At 37.7% G+C, this 26840-nt stretch overlaps 1 protein-coding gene across 1 annotated transcript in view; it reads right to left on the bottom strand.

Annotated features, from left to right (window-relative positions):
- Positions 1-23057, bottom strand: part of LOC127430752 (ephrin-A5-like) — a 65765-nt gene extending 42708 nt beyond the window's left edge. The window contains exon 1 of the mRNA XM_051680774.1: positions 22123-23057. Coding sequence (XP_051536734.1) covers positions 22123-22247 — 125 coding nt within the window. The 5' untranslated portion in view covers positions 22248-23057. The remainder of the gene's footprint in view (positions 1-22122) is intronic.
- Between the last annotated feature and the right edge of the window lie 3783 nt (positions 23058-26840).

Genomic DNA, 26840 nt, shown 5'->3' on the forward strand with positions numbered 1-26840 from the left:
GTATGGATTACTTTGTGTGCATTTTGGACCCTGAGACTTGCATTATATTGACCTACAGAGCTGAAATATCTTTTCTAAAAAACGTCCTTTGTGTTCTGCAGAAGAATGAAAATCATACACATCTGGAATGGCACGAGGTTGAGTAAATGATGAGAGAATTATCATTTTAGGGTGACTGTGGCAGCGGGGGCGTGGTCGAGCGTCCATCCGGAGAGAGGGTGGAGGAGACCCCTACCAGCCACTAAAACGCGGCGGGGTCAGAGAACCACCGACCGCGAGCGGGGAGGGGATCCTGGCTGACTGCCTGGAGTGGGAGGACCCCTGCCAGGGGTGGGGGAGACCCCTTTCATCCACCGAAAACGCAGCGGGGCATTCCGTCCACCAGGTGCCGGAAGACTGCCACCGATCCGCCCCGGGAGGCGTGGCTGTCATCCACTAGAGAGTGGAGGAGTGGCCGAGGACCAGGCTACGGCATATCGGAGAACCGGCATGTGTTTGTGTTTGTCTTTTTGTTTAAGTTTATTATTAAATTATTATTTATATTGTAAGCCGGTTCTCACCTCCTCCTTTCCATTGAACTGTTTTACACTGGTGCCGCAACCCGGGAAGGAGGAGGGATGCGCCATAGTAGAGTCCTCGGCAATACCATCTACCCTAACGGAGCAGCCGTGGCCATCTGCCGGGGTACGGAGGAGCCCGGCCACCTGAGAGCGGAGGAACAGCCGCCGACCGCGAGGGGAGGAGGACCGCTGCCAGGGGCGGGGGAGACCCCTTCCGTCCACCGAAAACGCGGCGGGGTGTTCCATCCACCAGGGGCCAGAGGACTGCTTCCGATCCGCCCGGGGAGGCATGGCTGTTGTCCACTAGAGGGTGGAGGAGTGGCCGAGGACCAGGCTACATCGAAGAACCGGCATGTGTTTGTCTTTTTGTTTAAGTTTATTATTAAATTATTATTTATATTGTCAAGCCGGTTCTCGCCTCCTTTCCACTGAATCGTTTTACAGTGACTTATCCCTTTAAGGGGATCCACATTGACATTATGTCTGTATACAAGTCAATTTACTATTTTATTCTTTTTCAAAACCCTTCGAGTTCAGCAGAACTCAAAATGACTGTTTACATGTTCACATTTTTTGTCATACAAAACCACTGAACTGATAGAGTAAAGACGTAAACAGATTAAGTCAATATTCCAGTTTCTAGGAAACCATTAAATCAGCTGCAATACACCTGAATTAATTAGAATTTTGGGTCATGTAAACACCTCTTTCAGAATAACCACTGTAGTGAAACATTAATTTATACCTGCTGCGTATATCCAAACAAAAGTAATTCTGAATAATATTAGACATAGAAAAGTCAAGCTATTAAAGAAACACATTTTGGAGCATTAAAATGTATGAAAAAAAGATGCGATGTAAGTGAATGGTGACTGAGGCAAACATTCTGCCTAACATCTTTTGTGTTCCACAGAAGAAAGAAAGTCATACGGGTCGGAAACAACATGAAGATGATTAGCCTAAATGATGACAGAATTTTCATTTTTGAGTGAACTATCCCTTTAAGGCCTAGAGAATGGCATCTGATTGGCTGCTGACAATCTGTGTTGATTAAACATTTACTAGACAGCAATAAATTCTACCTTCTGATCTACATCTGTCCCTCAAACATGTTTGATTCAGTATCAGAGTTTTTTTTCTCCCAAAAAACATCTGACCTCAAGAGGCACAGTAGGTTAAACATCTGCAGCCAAGAGGCCAACATAAAAAGTGAGTGTGCGAACAGATCTGAGAGCAGAGCTCTTTAGCAGAGACAGTTTTATAACCTGATTCACTCAGCAAAATACAGCTTCATAAAAGAGACTCTCTGTCCATGCAACATCATGGCACCATGACATACTGTGTTAATCACCACCGTTATATGCACATCCAGCAGACATGTCTGCAGCCACAACTTAAGGCAGCCCCGAAAAGCCTTGGACCGAAACTGCATAGCTTAATCAGGCTGAAGCCAGCAGACCAGAGCCTGTTAACCGCTCTTATTCCCAGAAAAATGCTGCTGAGGGAAGGAGTTAACATCTTCTCTCCCCATTGGTGCATTGGTCTAGGTCTGGTTCTGATCAGAGATAAATGTCTTGGTGAGTGGACTCTGCTGCTCTAGATAGCTCTTTGTGATTTTAGGGCCTGTATGGGGTCAGTTTTGATCATTTTGTTGATAGAGGCCTGACGTGAGTAAATTACAGTGCCAAATGTAGCAGTCACACTGGGTGAACTAGGGGCACTCCCATTCTGCCCACTAATTTTATGTACAGGAAGTCACCAACAATAGTCTTTCTAGGCACAAACAATTAGTCTGGCATTTCGGACGACACACACACACACACATGTTGGTGTGGCTATCCTTATGAGGACTCTCCATAGACATAATGATTTTTATGCTGTACGAACTAGAGATTCTATCCCCTAACCCTACCTCTAAACATAACCCTCACAAAAAACTTTCTGCATTTTTACATTATCAAAAAAACATCATTTAGTATGTTTTTTTAAGAGATATGAATTATGGAGACACTAGAAATGTCCTCACAAAAAAACATTTATAGCATAATACCCTTGTAATTACCAGTTTGTAACCTAAAAAAATGTCCTCGTAAACCCCCCCCCACACACACACACACACAAATACACACACTGGTTTCCATGTTTTATGGGGACTTTCCATAGACATAATGATTTTCATACTGTACAAACTATAGATTCTATCCCCTAACCCTAACCCTACCCCTAAACCTAACCCTCACAGAAACCTTTTTGCATTTGTACATTTTCAAAAAAACATCATTTAGTATGATTTATAAGCTGTTTTCCTTATGGGGACTGACAAAATGTCCCCACAATGTCAAAAATTTGGGGTTTTACTATCCTTATGGGGACATTTGGTCCCCACAAAGTGATAAATACCCGCATACAAACATCCTCATTGTGTCAGCATTGGGGAAGCTACTTTTAAACTGTAGTTTGCCATGCTACAAGCTAGGCCACTCATAATTTAAAGTAGCTACTAACAAAAAGTAGTTAACTACACTGAAGCTACTTAAGGAGACAATATATATCTAGAACTATCAGATGATACCATTTATTCTTGCAATCAGAGCATTATTTAGCCTACCTGGCATAAAACAATGTTGTCATTAAACATCAACAGATATACCTTAAATACACAAAACACAACTAATAAAACAAGAACACATCCTAATATAAATAATGAGTAGAAAAAATATGATGAAAAGAGTGATGAACAGCAATATTTTACTGAATATTCTGCTACAAAATAGAAGATGTAAAATGCCATGCAAGGACTCAAGTGAATGGGTGAATCTTTTGTTTGAACCAGTTCATTTATATGAACCATGCAAATTTCTGATTCACTAAAATAAATTGGACTTCCCAACGCTACTTACGAGAGAGAGAGGACCTTTTAAGACAGTACACATGCTATAAAGATGCATGTGTAGCATTTTGATGCACCACACCGCTATTCGTAAAAGTAGAATTTTACAAGAAAAGATACAGCATTTTGACAACAACAGCTGTAAGGCTACTAAAAATGTGCGGGTAGTTAAGTTAGCATTGCTATTTTCAATGGGTTACACCCCAACACGGTGTGGTCCACAGATTCAGATCATTAACCGACTATGAGTGTGAAAATCTCTGCTGTTTTGGTCAAACTATGGATTAGCAGAAAATCTGTACAAATAGGTAGGACACAATTATTAAGGGTGCTGAGGTTAAATATCAGAGAGACAGCTTTAAAAGAGAGGCTGCAAACTATCACGTGTCTACACCACCAGATAACTTCCGACTCAACTTTCACAGAGCGTTTGATTCACGGTGGCCCCCTTAGCGGCTTGGGTGAGAAGGAGCACACCGGGAAGAGAGGAAAAGTCCCTGTGATGGTGCTGATAGTCACACTCCTGGTGTGCAGTTTCCTGCATCTGTGAGAAGCAGCCTGTGCTGCTTGCTCAGCGGGGAGAGACACACACAAACACACACAAGGGCGGAGCCGCCATTCTAGCTGAGATTCCAATCACTAACTCACATTCAAGTTTATTTGTCCCCATCAGACAATGCAAACTCTGTGCTGCGAAAGTTATTAACGCAACTAATGGAATGAAAGTCCTAAATTACCCAGCCTACTCAGGTGCTGACATCAATCAAAATTCCAATTTGTTTCTTATGACATCATAGAGAATATAAAACAAACAATAGACTTCTGTGAGTCATGTGAGAGCTCTGCTCCCGCTTAGTTCCTGCTGAGGTGTTGAAACCTCCTACTTGGGCCAATGAGAGAAGAGTCAGACCCAATTAGACACCTTTCTCTGCGCACCGCGTGGACCAATGTGCTACTTGTCTCTTCTCGTTTATGAAGATTTTGTTTAATGTTTCTTTCATCTGCTTCCACAGACCATTTAATTCAATTGGAAAAGAATGCACTCAAACATAACCAAACTGAATTTAGCGAGAAATAGTCCTCTGTTAAGAGCTAAACAAGGCAGGCGTGATTATGGTCTCGGTCAATGAAGCAAATCTCTCTAGAGCAGAGGTATTCAACCCTTACAAGCCCAGGGACATTCCACCCAGACTCTCAGCCAAACTAACAATAAAAAAGCAAGATTTTCTTGGTAACACTTTAGAATACATTTTATTTAAGTCAACATGAAATCCTGTTCACCTGACCTGAATGCAAATTGGTTAACATTATCCAACAGCTTGTGTGGCCTAAGTCACAACAGCGGGAAAGGAATTTCAGAGGAAGAGTACATTTTCAACAATGTGCACCGATGACTCTTCCCAATAAGACCATGAAAATGCATGTAAACAGGGTCCATTTTTATTTCACATTGACTTTAACAAATATTATTCCATTCACTGTAAAAAATGTGTAATTTTAACAGAAAAAGAATGCAAAAATGCTACAGAAAAAAAGTTAATTGTGTAACAATGGTTTTGGCAATGTGTGTCGCTGTCTCCAGCATATCGCGGCCCCCTTTGCCATATCGCGGCACCGTTTCACAGCCCCGTTCAGCTTATCGTGGCCCCCTTCTGCATATCGCATCCCACTTTGGCATATCGTGGCCCCGTTGGCCAGTCCGCCTCTGGTAAAAAATATACAGGCACCAAAATGACATCCCATAATGCCAGAAATATGGCTACTCTAATTTAATGGTGAATTTCTGGCAACCACAGCTGCTAGTTTTATTTCCATAAATATAACTGGATTATTAATTTTACAGTGTTTGCGTAACAGATATTTAGTTTATGTTCATTCAAATATTTATAAATGTTGTATCCCCCAGCAATATCTTTGCTGACGCCTGATTTAAAACCTGTCTCTTGAGGGATTGTTGGTTTTGTGGTAGTTCCAAATTTCTATTACATTTAGCCAAAGTGTAACCAGTAACTGGTATTAACTATGTGGGTGAATCAAAGTTCTCATTAAAAAATATTATTTTTGTTATGTTCAGTTAAAACCATATGAAGCTATCTAATCTGATCCACAGATAAACTGTACACTATACCAAAACATGTCCAGGTTTATCTGTTCACTTCAATTTACTGATGCAGTATCTTTTCTCTTGTAAGTGCACAGTTATCAATGGAAATGAATAGCGCAACGCCACACTCTCTTTAATCAAATCCCATATTCTTAAGTGCTATTTATAGGGAATGTTTGTGGCAGGTCACAGGTTGCACATCTGATGAGCCCTGGGAGAACACAACATATGATTCACATACCAGCACAGATACCAGAGCTTTCACATATTTTCTCTACAAACACTATCCTCACGCCCAGTAAAAACGCCCCTGAGCTTAACGCAGGAATGTGCCCGAGCGTTTTCTCTCTCTCACCGCTAGAAAGGGAGTCTTTTTTGGCAAACACACCAATTCAATTAGCACCTGAAAGAAAGTGGGCCCTTTGTGTAATTATATCATCTGTTTCTGTGCACTCTAATTGGAGAATTCCAGGAAGCCTTCTGCTGAACGTAGCTTTCTTCGGCTCCGGCTTGTTCTCTGAGCTGTATTCCATTTCCACTCATTTGTTTTCGAGCAAAGACTAGGTGGTTTTTGCTATGATTACACATTTGATTTGGAATTAAAGATGATTCATGGTGTTGGTTTGAACTTGATGTACATCAGGCCCATTAATCTTGGTGTGGAGAACATTCACAGGTATTATCCAGTTGGCTTTCCACACCCCGGCATGTACTCTTTTCATTACAATTACAAGGCAACCTTGATCTCAATAGATTCCATTTATATTTGCTATACATATTGTTAAAACAAATACTGCTCGACTAACTTCAGAACTTGAATTTTCTTATCCATTTTTGCAATTATTTCAGCCAACGGGTTCCAAAGAAATTTTTGGTGGATGTATAGTATGAAGACAGTCCACCTCAACTTCACACAGGTGCCCTTGCTGAGTAACCACAGGTGTAGTTCATCACATGACCAAATTCTTTCAACTTAATTTTAAAGGAACATCCCAGGTTCAGTATAAGTTAAGCTCAATCGACAGCATTTGTGGCATAATATTGATTACCACAAAAAATAATTTCGACTCATCCATACTTTTCTTTATAAAAAGCAAAAATAGAGATTACATTAAGGCACTTTCATTGAAAGTGAATGTGGCCAATATTTGGAGGGTTTAAAGGCAGAAATGTGAATCTTATAATTTTATAAAAGCACATAATTGAGCTGTGAAGTTGTTTAAAACGTCATTTTTACAGTCGATTTAGGGTTTAAGGTTTGTTGACTACATTGACAGCACACTAAAATCATGTTTACATGCACATTGTTTATGTCTTGTGGCTGTATTTTTGAAAAATTGAGTATTTTAACTATCAAAAATTGGCCCCCATTCACTTCCGTTGTAAGTGCCTCACCGTAACCCAGATTTTTTTTTTTTTTAAAGAGTAATCAGTATCATGCCACAAATGATGTCGATTAAGATTAACTCGGAACCTGGAATATTCCTTTAAACAATATACAGATATCTATTGTTTTATCATTTGAAACCTAACACATTTCTTTTTGTGAAATGTTTGGCCACTTGCCACTTGTTTCGATATTATGTTATATAATGCAAAGACATTCACACATGTTTAAGTCTGGCTTTTTGAGGCCACTCTACGTTTTATTTTAATCATTATTTAGATTGTATTTATATTTGTTTGCCCTTACAAAAGAAAAAATACCATAAACCTAATTAAAGATTTGGCCTACAATATTATATATTAGCTGTATTAGCCACCATTCTCATAAAAAATTAATAAAAACATTTGAACAAAATTACAGAAAGTTTCTTATACTGTAAAGGAGATTTCATATTGATATACAGTATCATGATTTTACAGTTGTAACAATAACTGTAACTGGTATATTGGTGAAAGATTTGATTGCCTTGAGTAGTATATAGGCTACTTTTGTTTTGCCCTTATTGAGTCCTAAACACTAAACTTATTTATCCTTGACACAGCAAATATCTGTGCCATCAAGGGTTATATGAGTGTAGCCACAAACCAACAGAGCAGAATAATGACCTGAATTGCTGCACACAAACAAGCACGGATACACACTCTTAAAACGAACTCATTTACACTCTGACCGAATATGCAATTGCCAAATTTGAGGAGGATATACAGAATAGGGGACCAAATCCAAATTTCGTGAATCAGAATTTCGCAGATGTATGAGAACGGAAAACTGAAGTTTTTGGTGACTTTGATCTTTACAGCAGGACTTACTTTTTAAGCGTGCAGGTCTGTTAAATAGCCTGAGTGATTACCCTTGACTGTCTATTCAAACACTTCCTCCTACAGATAAAACATTCTAAATGATTCATAAACATCTCGCAGTGCAGGATTGTGATTAGCTTGGCCTGGAACCCCACTGGCTGTAGGTGTTAATGGACTGAAGTAAGGAGAGAGTGGTTGTGACCTTTCTCCATAAACCTATTGCTCTGAAATCACACTACATGCCATGAGGTCAGTATAAACCTTTATCTTTTGCCTCACAATGATCATTTTCATTGTCTTGGAGAAAAAAGACAGAAATAATGACCCACTGTACTCCCACACTGGCTTTAATTCAGACCTAATTCAGAAACACAACAAAAGAGCTGTGAATATCGAGCCAACGGACGTAATATTCACATTTTGCCTTTCAATGCAATGCGATAACATTATAAACTGCCATTTTGTTCAAATTATCACATTTCAGCAGCATTAAATAACATTCACACCACAAGCAAAAAAGGTTGCTTTCAGGAAGTGTTCGCAAAATGAAAGCAGATTAAAAGGGTGCAAATGGCAGGATGTAAAAGTCCAGATAAGCACGGCTACAACAGGGTCTGGTAACATTGGCCACAACAGCACGTCTTCATCCTGCTTTTGCAATAAATTAAATGAGTGTGTCTGTCTGGGTGAGAGCAGGGATTCACATTAAAATCACATGATGCTACAATCATCTGAAGAGCATCTGGACTACTGATTTGCTCAATAGGCTCCGCCGCACCGGTTCCATATGGCGAATTCAATGGCCATCACGCGATATCACACCCAGGCAGGGAGTGGAGAGATAGGCAAAATAATCAAACACAACAGAAAAAACACAAAGTCATTATAAGAAATAAGAGGCGAGACAGAGGCAGACAGGGATTCGTTCCCCCATGGGTAGGCAAATCGAGAGTGGTGGCAATGTGCTTGTATTATTGCACCCATATAACACATATCTCTTGTTTTAAAAGAGCAGCGGTATGCCTGCTATGCATATGGGGGTTATTCCTACAAGGGACTTGCCGACAAAAGACATTATCAGTTCAACAAGGTCACTAGAGGGGATGGAAATGACATCAGAGTTAAGGCGGACAGTAAAAAAGGGGTGAGAACTTGCTTGAGCCTGGGCTACAGCCCAGTGTAAGCCGTTTCATCCACACCATATCTGATATCAGCCCTTAAGACAGAGTCAGCGGACGTGGCAGACAACTGGCGACGAAGACAGAGAGAGAAAGATTCGGGGGGGCTAGCTAAAGGAGACCCTTGCTTCTCGTAATCTTCTCACTTTCACTCCGGATCTCTGAGAACAAATGATAGGACTTCAGGTTCGTGTGTGTGTGTCACTAAGCGCTTATGAATTATATGAATGCAAATATGAGAACATAACTTTTGAATCACTCGACACTGGCAGGGACTCGCGCCAGACCAACAATTAAATGCAGTACATTTTAACGGTAGCAGCCGGTTTCTTCACTTATGAAATACAGAGGTATGCTTTCTAGCCTGGATTGTTCAGTCTTTAAGTAATCATAAATAAAATCACCATGCAAATCAACTGAAGTGTTATTGACACTTATAAGACTGAACATGCTCTAAATGCACCCCCATCACCCCGATGTTACTATACTATAACAATCTGCCTCAAGATTTTCAAACCATCAAAATGTTATTGGTTTCCCCAGATCTGCAGAGCCCCTCACTGATGTTTCAATTGGTGGGTTCTGGTAACCACTCCCCCCGACTGCTTTGTCCCGTGCCCCAGTTTTCCATAGTATATAAAGATGCACTATAACATAGTAACAAACCTGTAATGCACAGTTCAAATCATTCTGGATCAGAATGACAAAATAAAGCAAAATAAATTTGAACACAGACTTCTACATTTTGAACCAAAAACACAATATCAAAGACAAATCATTTTGTATTTTATGATGGAAAAGAATGCAAAATGGAACAAAATGTGTAAATGCATTGATTTATGTATTTATGCGAGTAAAAAATAATAATAAAATAAAATCACTAAAAAAGCAAATAATGATGACTGTAATCCAAGTTATATAAAACCCTTACTTTTAGATCTAATGCAAGCAGTATGGAAAATCTGTGGCTGGCAATAGCACTTGAATATCCCGTGTGCATTGTGTGTCTAGACCTGACCAACTAAACTCTCCTCTCGTCATTTGCACGGCATGTCAAAGAATAAGCCTGATAGTGCAAAACAAAACTCAACTTAACTCTTCAGTGACAGTTTTCATCTTTAAAATGTACATGTCAAATAAACACACTGCAATCATTCACACTGTCTGACATAACACACATCTACAACTAAGTTACTGATCTAATTATTAATGTAAAAAAATAAATGCAAATGAACAAATTACTATTTCCACAACTATCTGACATTAAATTGGACATTTTGGCTAAATAACCTAATTTCAGCTCATTCCCAATGATAAAACAACAGAACATGGAGTAGAAAGTTAAACTCTTTTTCTCCTAAATCACCTTAAGCACTTTTAACCTTAAAATTTTAATCGGTTCCCGAGAGGTTGGATTTAAGGTATATCATACATTTTATTACAGATTCATAAAATTTGTAAATTTATGAAGAATACCAGACACATATGATGTATGTTATGAAATCTACATCAAATCTACAATATGTATACTTATACAAATTCTAATATTATTTACTATTGATCTTATCACGTTTGTTATGAGTAATTACATAATCCTGTAATTATTAAAACTAAATTGCTGCAAATGACAGAGTGCTCGTTTGAGAACATTAGAAGGTGATGATTTGTAGGATTTTCTTTGTGTCTTTTCAGGGGAACAGAAATGCCCAGAGGGCTGTAGGTACAGCCATAAAAATGGTTTATTTGTTTCCTGAGCACATTCAGTGCTTATGTTTCCATCGGAAGCCTTTATGGCATCGCAATAATATTAATGTCCAAGACAGATGGTTTCTTTGAGTTACAATGGGATCATATTTCTGTTCATGTCCTGTGGTTCCACAAAATTCTCCCTGAAAAATGTATCGTTTTTGGATTTGCTATGAAATGGAGCCTACATGCAGTTATGTTATTAATTTATTGGATTAATGACTGTTGACCATACAAGTATTAATTTATTGTATTTCAGGAGAATTTTTTTTTTTTTTCAAACAATTTCTGTTGGGAAATATGCATCTAGTCATTAATATATATTATTTGGAGTATAGAAAATTGTAGGGTTTATTCAATATAAAAATGAATGACCCAACATTTAATAAATGAAGGGTAGCTACAGCATTTAGGTTATATATATATATATATATATATATATATATATATATATATATATATATATATATATAGGTAGATAGATAGATAGATAGATAGATAGATAGATAGATAAAACTAAAATAGCAAAATGCTGTAAAAGTAGTTTAAGATGAAATATAGTATGTCACCGCATAGGACATGTCAATATTCCCAAAAGTATTTTGTCAACTACCCACAAACATAAGCAAACACCAAAGTAAGATGATTTCTAATTTAACAGAAATCAATTTGCAATAGTAAAATTATTACGCTAATAATATGTATAAATACATATTAATGTATGTAAATAATGTATCATGTAAAATTACAGTTAATTTTTGAAAGTCAATCATTTAATAAAATGCCAACATTTTTATTTCTGTATGGGCGTAACAACAGCTACTGAAATTCTGTAATAAATAAACAGCAGCACAGTAGCATTAAACCTAACAAAATCCCCCACACTAATCCTAAAAAGAGAAGATTTAGATTTGATTTACTCATGTTTAATCGCATCTGAGATGATTTGCCTTGCTTCATGCTTCAAAATGATGGCAACCCAAAAAGCACAGCTGACAACAAATTCACCTTTTTCATGATTGCTGACCATATCCTTATTCCTTAGATTTATTGCAATATACACAAGCCGGAAGTGCACACCAGGAATGCAGGGATTCAGGCTTCATTAAATGTGAAAATTCATGAACTTCCAGTTTCCTTCTGTCACAATGTTTTGCTTTACATCATTTCTTATAGTCAGAGTCATCAAACTGGGAGGACCAATGATGATTAGTTTCAGATATCTAGTGCTCCAATGATTCAGAGAGAGCCTGAGGGAAAGATACCTTCCCTTCATTTACCGCAGACTGTGTGAATGGTCACCGGGCTTCTCTGAAACAGGATGACACTGGTTAGCAGCTCATTGTCTATTACATAAAGTAGGGATGTTTGACCATTAGCACCTCTTTGTAGTGACTGCTCAAGGTGTGACACACAACTTGTCACTGGGGCTGTGCCCTGCCTGCAGTTTCACTGAAACACACGACAGTTCAAAGGATTCCTGACAATGAAACACACCCATGTGCATAATCAATTTGATATTTTAATTGCATTACAAGTCAGAACACCAAGTAGAGCACTAATAACAGTAAAGCACTGAAAGACCACTTCTATTTTATTTTTTTCCTAATTTATTTATTTCCTAATTACATTTTCAAATGAAAGGCTAACATGAATTTCAAACTATTTTGATATTTAGAATGCCCCCTTTTGCTTTAATGACAGCATGGACTCAAAATAGCATGGATTGTACAAGTTTAGGCATATCCTGAAGATCCATGTTATTCTAACATGATTTGAGAATGTTCAAAAGAGCATCTATTTGCTTCAAAGTAATCAAGGAACCCGGAACATATTCAACCTCACAAATTTGCTTAAATAATGACCTAAAAAAGTGTAGAATCTCAAAGATTTTCTTCTTTGCTTTCAAAATTTTTCTTTGGTTTCTAAATTTCACCAACTTTCTGTGTATTTCCAGGATAAAATTATATTTTGAACCCCTGATTTTCAACGTAGCCTCAGGCTTTTGGCCAGATTGTATCTCACTAATCAACAACACAAAAATCATGTTTTGTTCGCAAAAACTGTTCTTTGACAAGCAGCTCTCAGTTTGACCAGCGTGTATTTTTTTATGTGCTTTTGCTAACCAGAAGGTCATTCTCGAAATAGGAAGTGCTTGATTGACTAGGGGCTGACACTTTGTCCTGCTTCTATATGATGACCTGTTACTCCAGATGCCCTCTCATCCCCTGCAATATTTGCTGCCCCACGCACGCGATCCCACTCCTGGCTGCCAGCACTGCGCTTGTCTGCCTTGCCACTTCACTGCACCCTCTCATCACATTACTTCTGCTATTCTAACTTTTCCATCAATTATGCACAAGAATAACTGAGGCCTAGCCGCAGCAGATACATAAAAGAGGAGTGGAAGCTTCCATGATTCTACCGTCTGTTAACATGTTCCCCCCTACCAGTGATACTAGTGCCAGGGCACCAGTGCACAAAGGACTGGCATGGTAGTACTGCCGCAGCACAAGTAGGGTTTATGATGTCTCTTCTTGGTGTATATCCAATCAGTAAAATCCTTTGGTGTCATGTAATTTGAAAGGTTTTATGACTAGTTGGAGTTGGAGTTAGATGGATCGAGACACCAGAGTGAAACTGCTAGAAATCGATCATTTTAAACACACTTGATGCTCATTCTTGGTGGAATTCAACTAATAGTTCTTTTGAATTGATTGCCTGCAAGATTTGTCATTTTAAATTTAACACAGTCTGAGAGGAAAGCAGTTGCAACCCCTTGATGTGCTGAAAGAACATACTAAGTGTAACCTACTCCCAAATCCGCAGCTGTTGTGTTCAAAACACAAAATGGAAGGTGGTTTGAAAATGGCCGCATGTACACTCCAACTGTCTTCAAGACAAATTCTAGTAGACTACTTATACATCTCTAGACAAGGAAGCAAGAGCAACTACCTCATAGATAAAGACAAACATGATAAAATATGTCATTTAATTATAGAATGTAATTATGTGAATGAAATTTGATAACTTGCGATTACATTACAATACTAATTTTGCTCCAAGTCAAAAAAAAAAAAGAAAAAAAGGGAATGTTAGTCCATGAAAACATGTCATTTACTGCGATATAGCACACTGTTGCCCTCAGGATTCCAACAATGGTCATCTTGGTCTCATTTTGTCCACATTGCATGTGAAGGTTTGTTGGCCAGCCTTGACTTTGAGATCACAAACAGCGTTTAATATTTTATGGGTCCCAATGCTCGGAGCATACTCACATTTGTTACAAGGAAATGCTCCACCTCTTACCACAGACTGATAATCTACAATAAACTGTTCCTCAATATCATGGCAGGTACATGGAAAGAACACATAGATTCCCACCTATTTTTATTTTAGTTGCAGACTGGAACTATAAAAGTTTACTTTGATCTTCATTTGGTTTTCACCTTGAAAGAGTAACAAAATTAAAAATAAATAAATAAAACAAAATATGATATAAAAAAAACATTACACTTGTGTCTCCCCGTTTCTTGTTCTTTCTTTTTTCATTTTATTCTAACTCTTGCGAAGTCAGTACATTTTTATTAGCTTAGCCTGTCGATCAAATGCTTCCTTCATTATTTCACATTGCGATTAAATGTGCCGTAATGAAGGGCACAAAGAGCAAACTGCTCTGCGTTTTCTTGGCAAAAGAATGCGTAAAGCAGTCATTACTGCATGCTACATTTTCCTCCAATTCTTGTCAAGGGGGCTTAGTAAACTTTAGGGTCCTTTCAGAAGCTTTATCAGGTCATTAAGGTCTGAACCTGATTAATATGAATGGTTGTTGAGGTCGTGGCTCTCGGAGGGAGACACAGAGGGGTGAAGGGGTTCAGAGGAAGTGTTCTGTATCTCTACACAATGGGCCGATGACCTCCTAAGCCCTTTAGTGCCTCTCTCTGTTAATACCTTCAGCCAGGTCTTCAAAGACCCCAGCCAAGACATTTCACCACTCACAGTTTAAAAGCACACAAAGTATGAGCAGCTTACCTCAAGCAAACACAGAGACCTGAAATGCATCAGTTATCAGTTAAAGGCTCAGAGAGGATGAGAGATCACTGTGATGACTCAAGTGTAAATTTGAAAATGTTAAAAGGATGGGTAAACTTTCATTTAAAAAAAGACACGCCTAGAATTCTCTCTGTGCCCCGTGGGACACAATCGTGACAATTAATTAGCATATCGGTCAAGAAAGTGTCATGAAGGTAGGGATGCCACGATTATACGGTTTTACTATTAACCGCAAATAAAATATCACAGTCAATTTAACCATAAGAATTTAGAATCCACAGTTAAAAACATGAAATGCTTTATTTACACATGGCAAAATATTATATAATGTATAAATAATATATAATATAAAAGAGTATTTCGTAAGATTTTGTAAGCCTAAATGTGAAAAACTCTTGTGCATGTGTGGGTACTGGATCTGTTACTATGGTTACGGACGGTGTCCGTGTGGTGCTTGGCCAGGTGTCACGGACTGAACGTGAACTTTCAATTCACGTGAAACTGGGGCTACTACAAACTCCAAAATATAACAGAGGAATTCGATCCAGACTCATATCCACCAAAAAAGTGACTTAATTAGTTTGGGAGCATTTAAATGACTGACTGAAGATGATGGATGTGAAACATGCAGACAGATGTCATAGAAAGATACACATCCTACAAATGGTACAGGATCTCCACTAGTCATCCAACAGCAAATTAGTATGTTTAATTTTTTAGCTGTGGTGATTTTAAAGTGATGAATTAAAAGATGCAACTTTTTAAATGTTCATTCGTGCTGGCAGCATGCAGTGCATTTGCGCACAGATAGTATCAGCGAGTAAACTTTGAAAAATTGCATCTTAAAATATTCGATCTTATTTTAAGCATTGCTTGTGTACAAATTCACCGCATTTAACAATAAATGTCAATTTTAGTCATTATAGAACTTTAAATCGCCTGCTGTAAGCAATGTTCTCATTATTATGCATGGTCCAAAGGTTTATTTGTGAGGTGTTGTGAACAGTATTTTTATGAAGTCTGTTGCTGATTTTTTATGTTGGGGTGTCTGACAGACAACGGATTGCTATAGTAAACTGATAGTAAACAGAATAAAAAAATTGTTGGATGCCGTGAACTATGTTGCGCACCCACAATAATCTTACATTTATGCACTTTTGAAGCACTCTGGTTACATTGAAGCACATCACTGAGCTCAGGATGCACATTAGCGGTGTCCTGCCCTAGACTGGAGCTTCCCTATATACCACCTATTTATTTTTTGTGTATTTATCAGTTTTTTTTTTGGAGGGCTGCCCTTAGCATCCATATATCCCTCAGAAATACATCCACTAACACATTTAATTGTGATATGATATGCATTTTTTTGCCTCAGTGTTGTTGCAAATTAAGAAAATTTGCAAATAATCGTAAAACCGGTTAATTGCAATGTTTTCTCAGACGGTAATCTAACCGTCAAAATATCACATCCCAAAATGAATGTCGACTAGTTGTTCAACAATAGGGCTGCAACTAACGATTATTTTGAATCAATTAAGCTATCGATTATTAGAACGATTATTCGACTATTTAGCGATTATTGCAACGATTAATCATTAGCTCTTAACCGATTATTCAGCTTGTGCCCCAACTTAAAAGGTTGTATTAAACATGCTTGCTGACAATAATGAGGACAAAATCACCTTTTAAAAATACCTCTAAATGATATTCACTGAATTAAAGGGGGAAAAAATACTTTTTATTAAGTTTAATTCAGTAAAGAAATTGACTGCAATAAATCTTATTGTTATCAAGTGTTTTTGTCTTGTTTTCCATTTAAAATGGTCTAAAAATCCTTAAAACAAGACACATTTACTTGAGAAGCAACATATAAGATATTTAGACTTGCTTTAAGAGAATGTCTCTTAAATATAAGTGTATTTTGTATATAAGTGTAGTTTTTCACTTGGTCATACTTCTGCGAGTGCAGTAAAGACAAAATATACTTATATTCAAGATCTATTCTCTAAAAGCAAGTCTAAATATCTTATATGCTGCTTCTCAGGTGAATGCATCTTTTTTTTTTTAAGGATTTTTAAATATTTTAAAATATTTTTATTTTTAATATTATATTCAACATTCTCAGATAACAATTTTTTTCTTCTGCAGAATAGCTGCTAAAGAAAATTTATGTTGTTTTAAAGGAGTTTTAGATATTTATTTTGGAAAACAAGCCAAAACTAAAACAAATCAAAAATGTATTTTGTTGCAGTGTATAATGGGGTGAAGACTACCCTCTCTCACCTTTCTGTTCACTTCAATCCATCTTTAACTCACAAAAAAAAAAAACTCTCTCTTTTTAATAAAGCTGCGTATTGCCAGTTTTCTTCACAATAAGAAATGCACAGTGACACATATATTATGATTCAATAAGTCGCGAGCCATCAAGTTATAATCTAGCTGCATTAAGCGTGCCCGCTCGAGGGACGAGCGTCCCCGCGACAGAGTGTGCCTCAGTTTCAGTCTCTCCCCCTCAGATCGGGACACTTCGCGCAACTCATAGAAGAGGTGCTGACCGCACAGAGAAATGCCAGTTTTGGAGTTTGTAGTTATTTACATGATCTGCTTCCGTATTATTTGAGCTTTAATAAAGCCATAATGCATTAAATATAACTGCATTTAAGATGTAACGCCGGGGTGTTTCCTTTAAAGAGCTCCGTATCCGCTTATTCCGCAATAAGAGGGCTTCTGTATTTATTTATTTTGTATTTTTGCATTATAATTCCCTCTACATCTACATCACCTGAAGCTGTGAAAGTTTAGAGTGCATCTGGACTGTGAGCTGTGTAATTCTTCCTCTCCTCAGTCAGGCGCAAACTGCAGTGCTGCTCATGCAAGTCATCATTAGAGTTTAATGTGATCTCATGTTACGTTAAATGAGATCGGAACGGAAATTTTTGTCAACTATTTTTTATTGTCGACATTGTCGATAACGTCAACTGATCATTTCAGCCCTATTTAACAACTAACTAGTTTATCTATATAATTTTGTATAGTTTTAGTTTATGTTTTTAGTGGCTGTGCTTTAATTAGCATGCTATTAGCATAGGCAGTTAAACAGATGGCCAAGTAAAATAATCTCGGAAATGTTAAAAATAACTTTCAAAAACACCCCCTAAGAAACGCAATCTATTGGGGCCAACTGACCCCAAAACCAGCCAACAGTCAACAAGTCAGTCAAGGCATCCCACCGTCTAGTCGATTTCAAAATATGTAGTTTTGCACATCCTTAGTATCAGTAGTACGCTGAACGGGGTAGAGGGACAGGGCCAGGCACCACTCTGTGTGCTAGTGGTCATCAAACAGCAGGATCTTCTAGTTATCCTGCATGAGAAATTTCTCTCAGCTGGAATTATTCTTCTGATACCCCAAGTCTTTTGAGTGTGCCAGCAGACCGCCACACAGCCCTGGTGGGTTAATCAGGATGGGGTATATGGAGAACTGTGGGGGTCAGACTGAAATGCCTGTGGTTCCCATTTGTAATTTTTTCCATTCTTCAGTCAAGAGACTCCCACATCCAACCATGCACCTTGCCTCTCTTTTGCGCCTGTCCATATTTCCTTATACAAGCCCTGCTGTATACTCTTCCTGTGTGTAAGAGCCTATATACTTTAAACACTGGCAAGGGTCCACTAAGACATGAACAATGGCTGGGTACTGGCTGGAAGAAGATCGAGGTCCTCAGACCAGTCAATATTTGGACATGATTTTTTTTCTTCCAGACATTTAAAATCCAAGCGGAACTGAGCAGAAGGAGGCCAGGAGTGCCAGTGAGGGAAAAGGAGGGTAAACACTCAGAACAATACAAACTGATCCCCACACAATATCACTGAACAGCTATCACAATATCAACTGGCCACAAACCGCAAACCATGGGCTTTGTTTTTAAAGTGGGGATTAAAATTGAGCTGCCACAAAAAGGAAACCATTTGAGGTCATATTGCCCAGCGCTCCCAAGCTGGAGGTGAAAAAGAGAAGGATTTACATAGAATCCATGACATTTCCCATTTCTGTAGGGTAGAGATGATCCGAGAAAGACAACTGAGAAATCGTTTAACTGCTAAATGTTTAAAAAATGGTTAAAGAAACAACATTTCAAATCTAAAGAGACCATGGTTACCTGACTGAGAAAGCTTCAAAAACTGTAGGAAAAAGTGCCACATCTGTTATTGTGAGATTTGAGAGGCATTATCAGTGATTAAAACAGGACTCTGAAATGACTTAGTCAGAATGCTGAAATCCCTCTCCCCAGCTGTTAGGTCTATTCGACAGACCTCTTTGATGGACAGCAGTATCAGCTTCCATGGCACCACATACACAAACACCCAGAAGATTATGGGAGGAATTCAATACTGATTCCTTGCTGATCCTACCTATCAACAACAAATAAACTGGTTTGATTTTAAACACAAGACTATTTTAGCTTTTTTTATTTTTTTTTAAATCCAGTAACTAACAAAATAATGAATGACAAATTAGTACATTTGTAATTTATGTACAGTACATGGCATATCTGGATTACATGAAACCTTTACGCTAAAAGAAAAACACAGAAGCACAAACCATGAAAAGAAGGATAGACAGCAAAGGAAACAATAAGCTCTCTATCGATCTAGCCAGTCCAGTATAATTCCTTAGAAAGAACACGTCTCAAACCAAGAAATGACCAGTCTGAGAACGAGCTAGGAAACTTCAGAGGAAATTTGCCAACTTGAATTGAATTTGTAATTGCAAGCGGCGTGGACCGTATTCAAAGAAAAAAAAAAAAAGACCAAAAGCCAGTGAAGCTTGTAAGACCACCATATGTAGAGAACACGGAGGCTTACATTTGAATGGGTGCACTGCAAATCTCAGGCCAAAACTAAAGGAGCCATTCCCCTTAAATCCTCTAAAGAATTTCTATAGACTCCGCCGTACTCGCTCATGTGAAAATACTCGCAGTCCCTCAATATGTTCGTCGCCTCTCTAAAGTGCAACTCCTACGCATGCAAAAAAAAGGATTAATAGATAATTCTGCTGCACAATGAGAGAAAAATATTAATAAACAATTGTTTCTTGTTATTATGGAAAGGCATTTGTCACTAAATCCCATTAAGCTATTTAGAACTTCAATTAAAGCTCTAATGTAGGCAATCTTTCTGCCTCTGAGTCATTAATATTTCACGGCATGGCTATCTAAATCTTGAAGTTGAACTTTTGCACAGCTGGCTCTAATGTTCGTAATTTAGGCATGTTAATGAGCGATATTAAGAGAGGAATATGCAGCTATTTAAAACAACAGAATGAACCAATCGAGCATCTTAGGTCCATCTATGTTGCTAAACAATGAAATAATTGATTTTTCTAGTGCTTAAGAAACACACAGCTCTAAATTAAGGCTTCAACTGAGTGAACACCCTCGTACAAATTCAACAGATCGATGTGCAAAAATATCCTGATCTGTAGTAATAAAAGCTGCCAAGGAGGTAAGTTGTTTTACATATACATTTGGCAGATGCTTTTATCCAAAGTGACTTAGTCATTCTAATTTTTTTTCTCAAGTTTTTGTGTTCCTGGGATTCGAACCCATGATTTTGGCATTACTAATACCATGCTCTGCCAGTTGATCTACAGGATTTATGAATGACACACCAGATTCAAAGCCCCAAGGTCCTGATAAAGAATGCTGCTACATTATACAGCACAGCCTAATTTGAATTAGGCCATTGGGTGAGTGCATGAATGTGAATGAGAGATACTCATTTGGACTAACTCATTTATTTGTTGAGGGGCCTCATTTTGCCCAGACAAAACCTAGGCAGGGAGCCTCCAACACACATATTCACGATGCACAAACACACACTCTCTGTCAAGCTATAGAGACAGGGCTCGCCCTTAGATTCACCCTAACAAGGGCTCAATACTGTCCAATGATGGTTAACCGCAGCCTTGTGCTGTTATCACTGAACGTGTGACCCCTGCATTCGTTTGTCTCTCATAAGCATGCACCCAACTGGGCATCAGCCACTCCAGAAATGCTTCTCTGGGTTTGACCCATTGTGTAAACCCAGCATGGGACTGGGGTGCAGGGCAGAGAGAAAGCCCCATGGCAACTGAAGAGGGACAACTGAGAATGGGGATGAGCTTTCAGGCAACTCCGGAAGCCTGATATTAGGATACTAGTCATCAGTCTACATATGATGATGGGTATTCTTATACTGTAAATGGGTTAACAGTTATGAAGCTGGTATGAATGTATATTATGAATTAAAAAACAAAAAGCTATGAATACTGGTTTATCTGAAATACTCTGGTTGACACAGGCTACAACACAACCAAACTACTTACAGTCATCAAACCAACACATTATTTAGCTCAAATTCAGCCAGAATAGTATTTTATTCTTACTCCTTATACTATTTTCGATCAACACCTCTCATTGCCCAGGAAGGCTATATTACCCTAGTAGAAAATCTTCATTAAAAAAACCTTTCTAGCTCGGAGACATTTTCAGCATCACATTTTATAAATGCCTCAGCAAGAATAAGCACAAAGTTCTTTAAAATCTAATGTAACCCTTACAATGTGATATTAGTTACTAAAATTGTAAAGGGCCACCATTCTATGTTTATTCCATATTCTTTCTGAGGTAGGCTATTTATAAAATGTCTCAGAGCTACATGATATTTACTGTATTTCTAATGTTGTTTCTGAAGGGCAATGTTTTGGACAAGCTGATAAGGGGTCTGAATTGCACAGATTACTTTTCACTTTTAAGAGGTGCAAATCACACCTAAATTAATCTTATATGTATATATAAACAAAACTAAATAGGCTATGCTATCATATAAGCCACGATTTAGCTAACAGATACCCCAGAAAGCACTTATTGATAACCACTAAGCTAAAACATGAGCTGTGCAACCTTTGTGCCAACGCAAAGAGATGATTTTATAACTATTTGTGTCTCTCTTTTTTTTTTTTTTTTTTTTTTTTCACAGTTGCGAACGCTGTTTCTTGCCACGGTAGTCATTGCTTTATCCAAGCATTGAGTTTTGCGAATTCATTGTGAAATGCGCGGCGTGCATTTATTAGAAGTTTCGCGCTTACTACGTGTTTGTTGTGGCTGATGATACAGCAACGAAACTTGAAAAAAAAAAAAAAAAAAAAAAGATGAGCCTATTCGGTTCGGAACCGTCGGAACCGCAGTTCGCACTGTAGGCTATTCTGCGTAAAACTGCGCTTTGCATATTGTGATTTTGTAAGTCATAAACGAGGACTGCTTTATGACAGACTCGGAACAAGTGAAAGCATTGGTGAACTCACCTTGGGTTTGTTCGGTTCCAGTAGACAGCATAGCGATCCGCCACAACCTTAGATGCCGGATCCAGGCCCAACACAGACATCCACAGGCTGATAAACACCAAATAAAACATTTCCACCTGCGGCATTTCTGAAAGTTTCAGAAATCAGGCCGAACTGTTCTTCACGTCAGTTTTTACTGAATATCCCCACGTGTGAAATGTATTCTCTTTAAATAGCTACTTCAATTGCGCTTATTTTAGCTTATTTTACTCTACAAAATGTGACGACTGTAAATTCAACCGCAAAGCAAGGACTGATGAAGTCCTTCAAAGAGTCACAGTTGCATGTAAATTATGAGAAGAAACAGACTAAGATAAAAATCTGTGAAAGACAGAGGCAGGTTAATAGGATCGCTGTCTGTCAATAGTCCAGTCCGATAACGCTTTCATCCCAAGCGATTTATCGTACAGCCAGAAGAGTTATTTTCAACGAGAAAAATCTTATGAAATAATAAAATGAAATGAAAATGAATGCTGACAAATGTCAGATCCTTGAATGTTTTTCACTTCCCATTCCACAACCCGACAGATTCTCAGCGCAGAACAGCACGGGCTAATAGCCGGTAACTGTAGTTAGTTTGAGACAATGAAAACACCTCATTCTCCAACATGTGAATGAAGACCTGCGCTCTGTTTGTATAGTCAGACTTTGACGTTTATGAACAGAATTTATGTGACAATGTCCTGTAGCGCTGTCTTCAAACTGTCCGGGTTGAACAAACCGAAGGTTGGCAAACCAAAACTACCTTAGGGAACGAAATGCGATCAATAGGTTACATACTAACAAGCGCCTGAAGACTGAATGTGTGTGTCCTGTTGTATTCAAGATGAAATGGTGAGATAGTCCACAACAGTAACGTTCCAGGCAGCTGAGTTGGTTAGGGTGCATGAGCCATGCTGTCCTCTCTCTCTCTCTCTCTCTCTCTCTCTCTCTCTCTCTCTCTCTCTCTCTCTCTCTCTCTCTCTCATTGGTTTGCATGTTGAATGATGGGCGTCTCGGTAACAAAAACTACAACTCGCCTCCAAAGGTGGTAGATCAGCTTTTGGACGGCGGAGTAATTCTCAAAACAGAATAAATAAATTCCCAGGTTAATGTCCCTCGAACGCTTTCTGTGTCCTCAAAATACCTGCGAGTATTTATAACATTTCTACAAATATTGCGAGCCAATTGATAGTGCACCAAGTGAGTGTCAATAGCGTTTGAGTTCTTAGGGGCCGTTCACACCGAACGCGTTCTTACGCTAAAAAGCTAGACGCAACATGACAAGGCGTCTAAAAAACGCAGTGGTTAAAAGAACGCAATTGAAAACAGCGTGGACAGACCCAGGTGTGAACGGCCCCTAATAATGTACATTACATTTTAATATGTTAAAAATATATGTTTTATATATTAAACTCTTCTGTACATTACATTTTTAATTTGTTAAATATATATATATATATATATATATATATATATATATATATATATATATATATAAAAAGTCTTCTGTACATATATATATATAAATAGTGTAACTTTATATATATATATATATATATATATATATATATATATATATATATATATATATATATATATATATATATATAAGTCTTCTGTACATATATATATATATAAATAGTGTAACTTTATATATATATATATATATATAAAGTTACACTATTTTATATATAGTATATAAAAAAGCAAAACAGACAAACCACCCAATCTATATATATATATATATATATATATATATATATATATATATATATATATATATATATATATTGTTTATGTGGGTGGGTTGTCTGTTTTGCTTTTTTGTGATATAGGCTGGATACTCATGTCCTCAAAATTACGACTGTTCCCACTCATTCTCATCTCAAGCAAATACAGGGTTTAGATGAGCAGTTGACATTGCTCCATTTGCAGACCTTACAGCCCTAATACGCCCCGTAGTGGAGCGACCGAAAACCGCCCGAGAGAGCACGTGGCCCAGAAATGTTCAGTATGTCAAGGCTGGAGGATGTTTTATTGCGTTGCTTCACTTTAACCCATAACTTTCTTGTTCCCTTGCATGTGTGAAGTTACCTAGAGTACAATGCAATAAAGCAAAGAATATCTTAATTTGTAAAGGATTTGACATGTAATGTTAGAGATCTAATGCAGGTTGTGTTTTTGGACTTCACTGTCTCAGGCTTTGAGAATGTGCTGTGTAATATGCCACACCAACAGGTCAGATCCATCAGTCCAAGTGGACTAATACGCTACTGTTAATGGCCTCATCTTAGACTAAGGAGCCTTTTTAAATTAGGGTCAGAGGGCATCAACATGCAGCTACAATCTCATCACCGCATCCTCCTGCCCTCTTTTTCATCTCATTTTCCGGCATCTGCGTCAGAACTACACATACACGCATTATTACTGGGAATTTAAGAGATTACAACAATCTTACACAGTTCTTTGTTTTTATTTCTGTACAATAATAGATGCTGTCATGATCTGCAAAGTGTTTTAGTTTGAGAAAATATATATAAATATATATACACTACCGGTCAAAAGTTTTGAAACACTTACTCATTCTTTATTATATTTTTTTTTTTACATTTTAGAATAATAGTAAAGTCTTTAAAACTATGGAATAACAAATGGAACTATGGGAATTATGTTGTGACTAAACAAAATCCAAAATAAATCAAAACTGTGTGTTATACTTTAGCATCTTCAAAGCAGTCACCCTTTGCCTAGAATTTGCAGAAATGTACTCTTGACATTTTCTCAACCAGCTTCTTGAGGTATCACCCTGGGATGCTTTTTAAACAGTATTGAAGGAGTTCCCATCTATGTTGGGCACTTATTGGCTGCTTTTCTTTATTATTTGGTCCAAGTCATCAATTTCAAAAATTGTTTTTGTTTTTATTAAATTTTAGTTTTATAATGATATAAATTAATATGGTAGCACAATTATATTTTTGTCTACAAAACTAATTTCAAACATTTAAGCATACGCCTTCAGATCAAAAGATTTTTAAGATCATGAGAAACATTTCAGTCAAGTGTTTCAAAACTTTTGACCGGTAGTGTGTATATATATATATATATATTATATCACTATAATGTATACCTTCCTGCTTTCATCCCTTTCTATACATTCCTAATATATATTCCGGATGCCTCAATGCAATACAGGCTGCTTAACAAACTCCTGAAAGAACAAATGTTTATCTCACACAGTCAAGCTATTTACTTTACTCTGTATTTTAGAGCCTGGTCTTGAGCAGTTAGGCCTGAAACCCAAATATAACTGCCTCCAACTGTCTGATCAATAGTCTTTCATGTGAAACAGCAACTGTATATGCATGTGCGTTCCATCAGAGAAAGCAGAGAAGAGCTTGTCATAAACAAAGAGAGAAAGAATGAAGAAAACAGATATTCATATGGAAAGTAAGAAAGTAAGAAGTTCTCACCAATTTCTTGGACCAAAGATTTAATTACTGATTTGCTATAGATATAACCACTAATGATGTCTGTCATGATTTCCCTATCATAATAGGAAAACTTCGTGGTTTCTGTAACAGATATAATATGGTCTCTTTAATATGGCCATAGTTGTGATGAAGAGTATAAGTGCAAACAGTCATTTAATTAACCATGATAAATGTTTAATAGATTATCCATTAGTAGTTTATCACCACTGGTGTGGCGTCTTGCAAATGGCTGCTTAAAATAAAACATGAACCGAATCATCCAATTATTTCAAAATGAGAGAGAAAAAAAACTTTTATTTCATCCACACAGCCAGCATAATTAGATGATAAAGATCTAATAACGAGAGGTTATTTTCAGATTCATGAAGATAATTCTACCCTGTCTTTTAATGTGACCAAGTCTCTGGCTCTGGCAGAGGATGTCTGAAAGTTGTGCTTGTTTAAACACGTGATTTATTTGAGTAGCGTGTAAATGTGGTGCACAACCTGACCTCTCTTATCTCTAGATGACCTGTAGTTCACACACATCATGCTTCTAATACTCTCCAGCAGGATGGATGGAGCTAAACATGTGTTTTTCACTGACAGGCATATCCCTACAGCAGGGTACCAAATCACCCTGACCCATAGAACCTTCCCTGTTCAAGCTCATTGTACGAAACAAGCGCTGCTGACATTGGAATGCCAACTATTCCAAAATGGGAAGTTCTCACCGTAGTTTTATGTTACTGTGGAGACTGACTGCATGTCTCTGATCATAGGCGTGACAGTATAGGAAAAGAAGAGGAAGCTCTTGCTGCTGCGGGCCGCTCACCGTATAGAGCCTGATCCGAGCAAAACCCGGATTCATTCACTCAGTAACAATCAGCTCACTTATCAGTTTCAGCTGACTTCATTCGTGTAATCTCCTTCACTGAACAAATTTACATATGACAGTCTAGCAGATAAAGAAGTGAACGTCAGGAGTTATTATAGGCATTACTTTCAGTTACACTACATCCTCAGGGATTTTCTGATGTAGAGTAGACTGGACTTGGCAGCAAAAAGAAAAGAAAACTTATATAACACTAGGCAACTCTTTAAAGCCAATAGAGTGAGTAAAAGAGATGCCACAAACAAACTCTATTGAAAAACTAATGAGAAATGTAAAAGCATGGCAACTCATTTATAAAAATAAGAGGATCAAAGGCCTGAGTACACATTTAA

Source organism: Myxocyprinus asiaticus, chromosome 40, assembly GCF_019703515.2.
Source record: "Myxocyprinus asiaticus isolate MX2 ecotype Aquarium Trade chromosome 40, UBuf_Myxa_2, whole genome shotgun sequence".
Classification (NCBI taxonomy): domain Eukaryota; kingdom Metazoa; phylum Chordata; class Actinopteri; order Cypriniformes; family Catostomidae; genus Myxocyprinus; species Myxocyprinus asiaticus.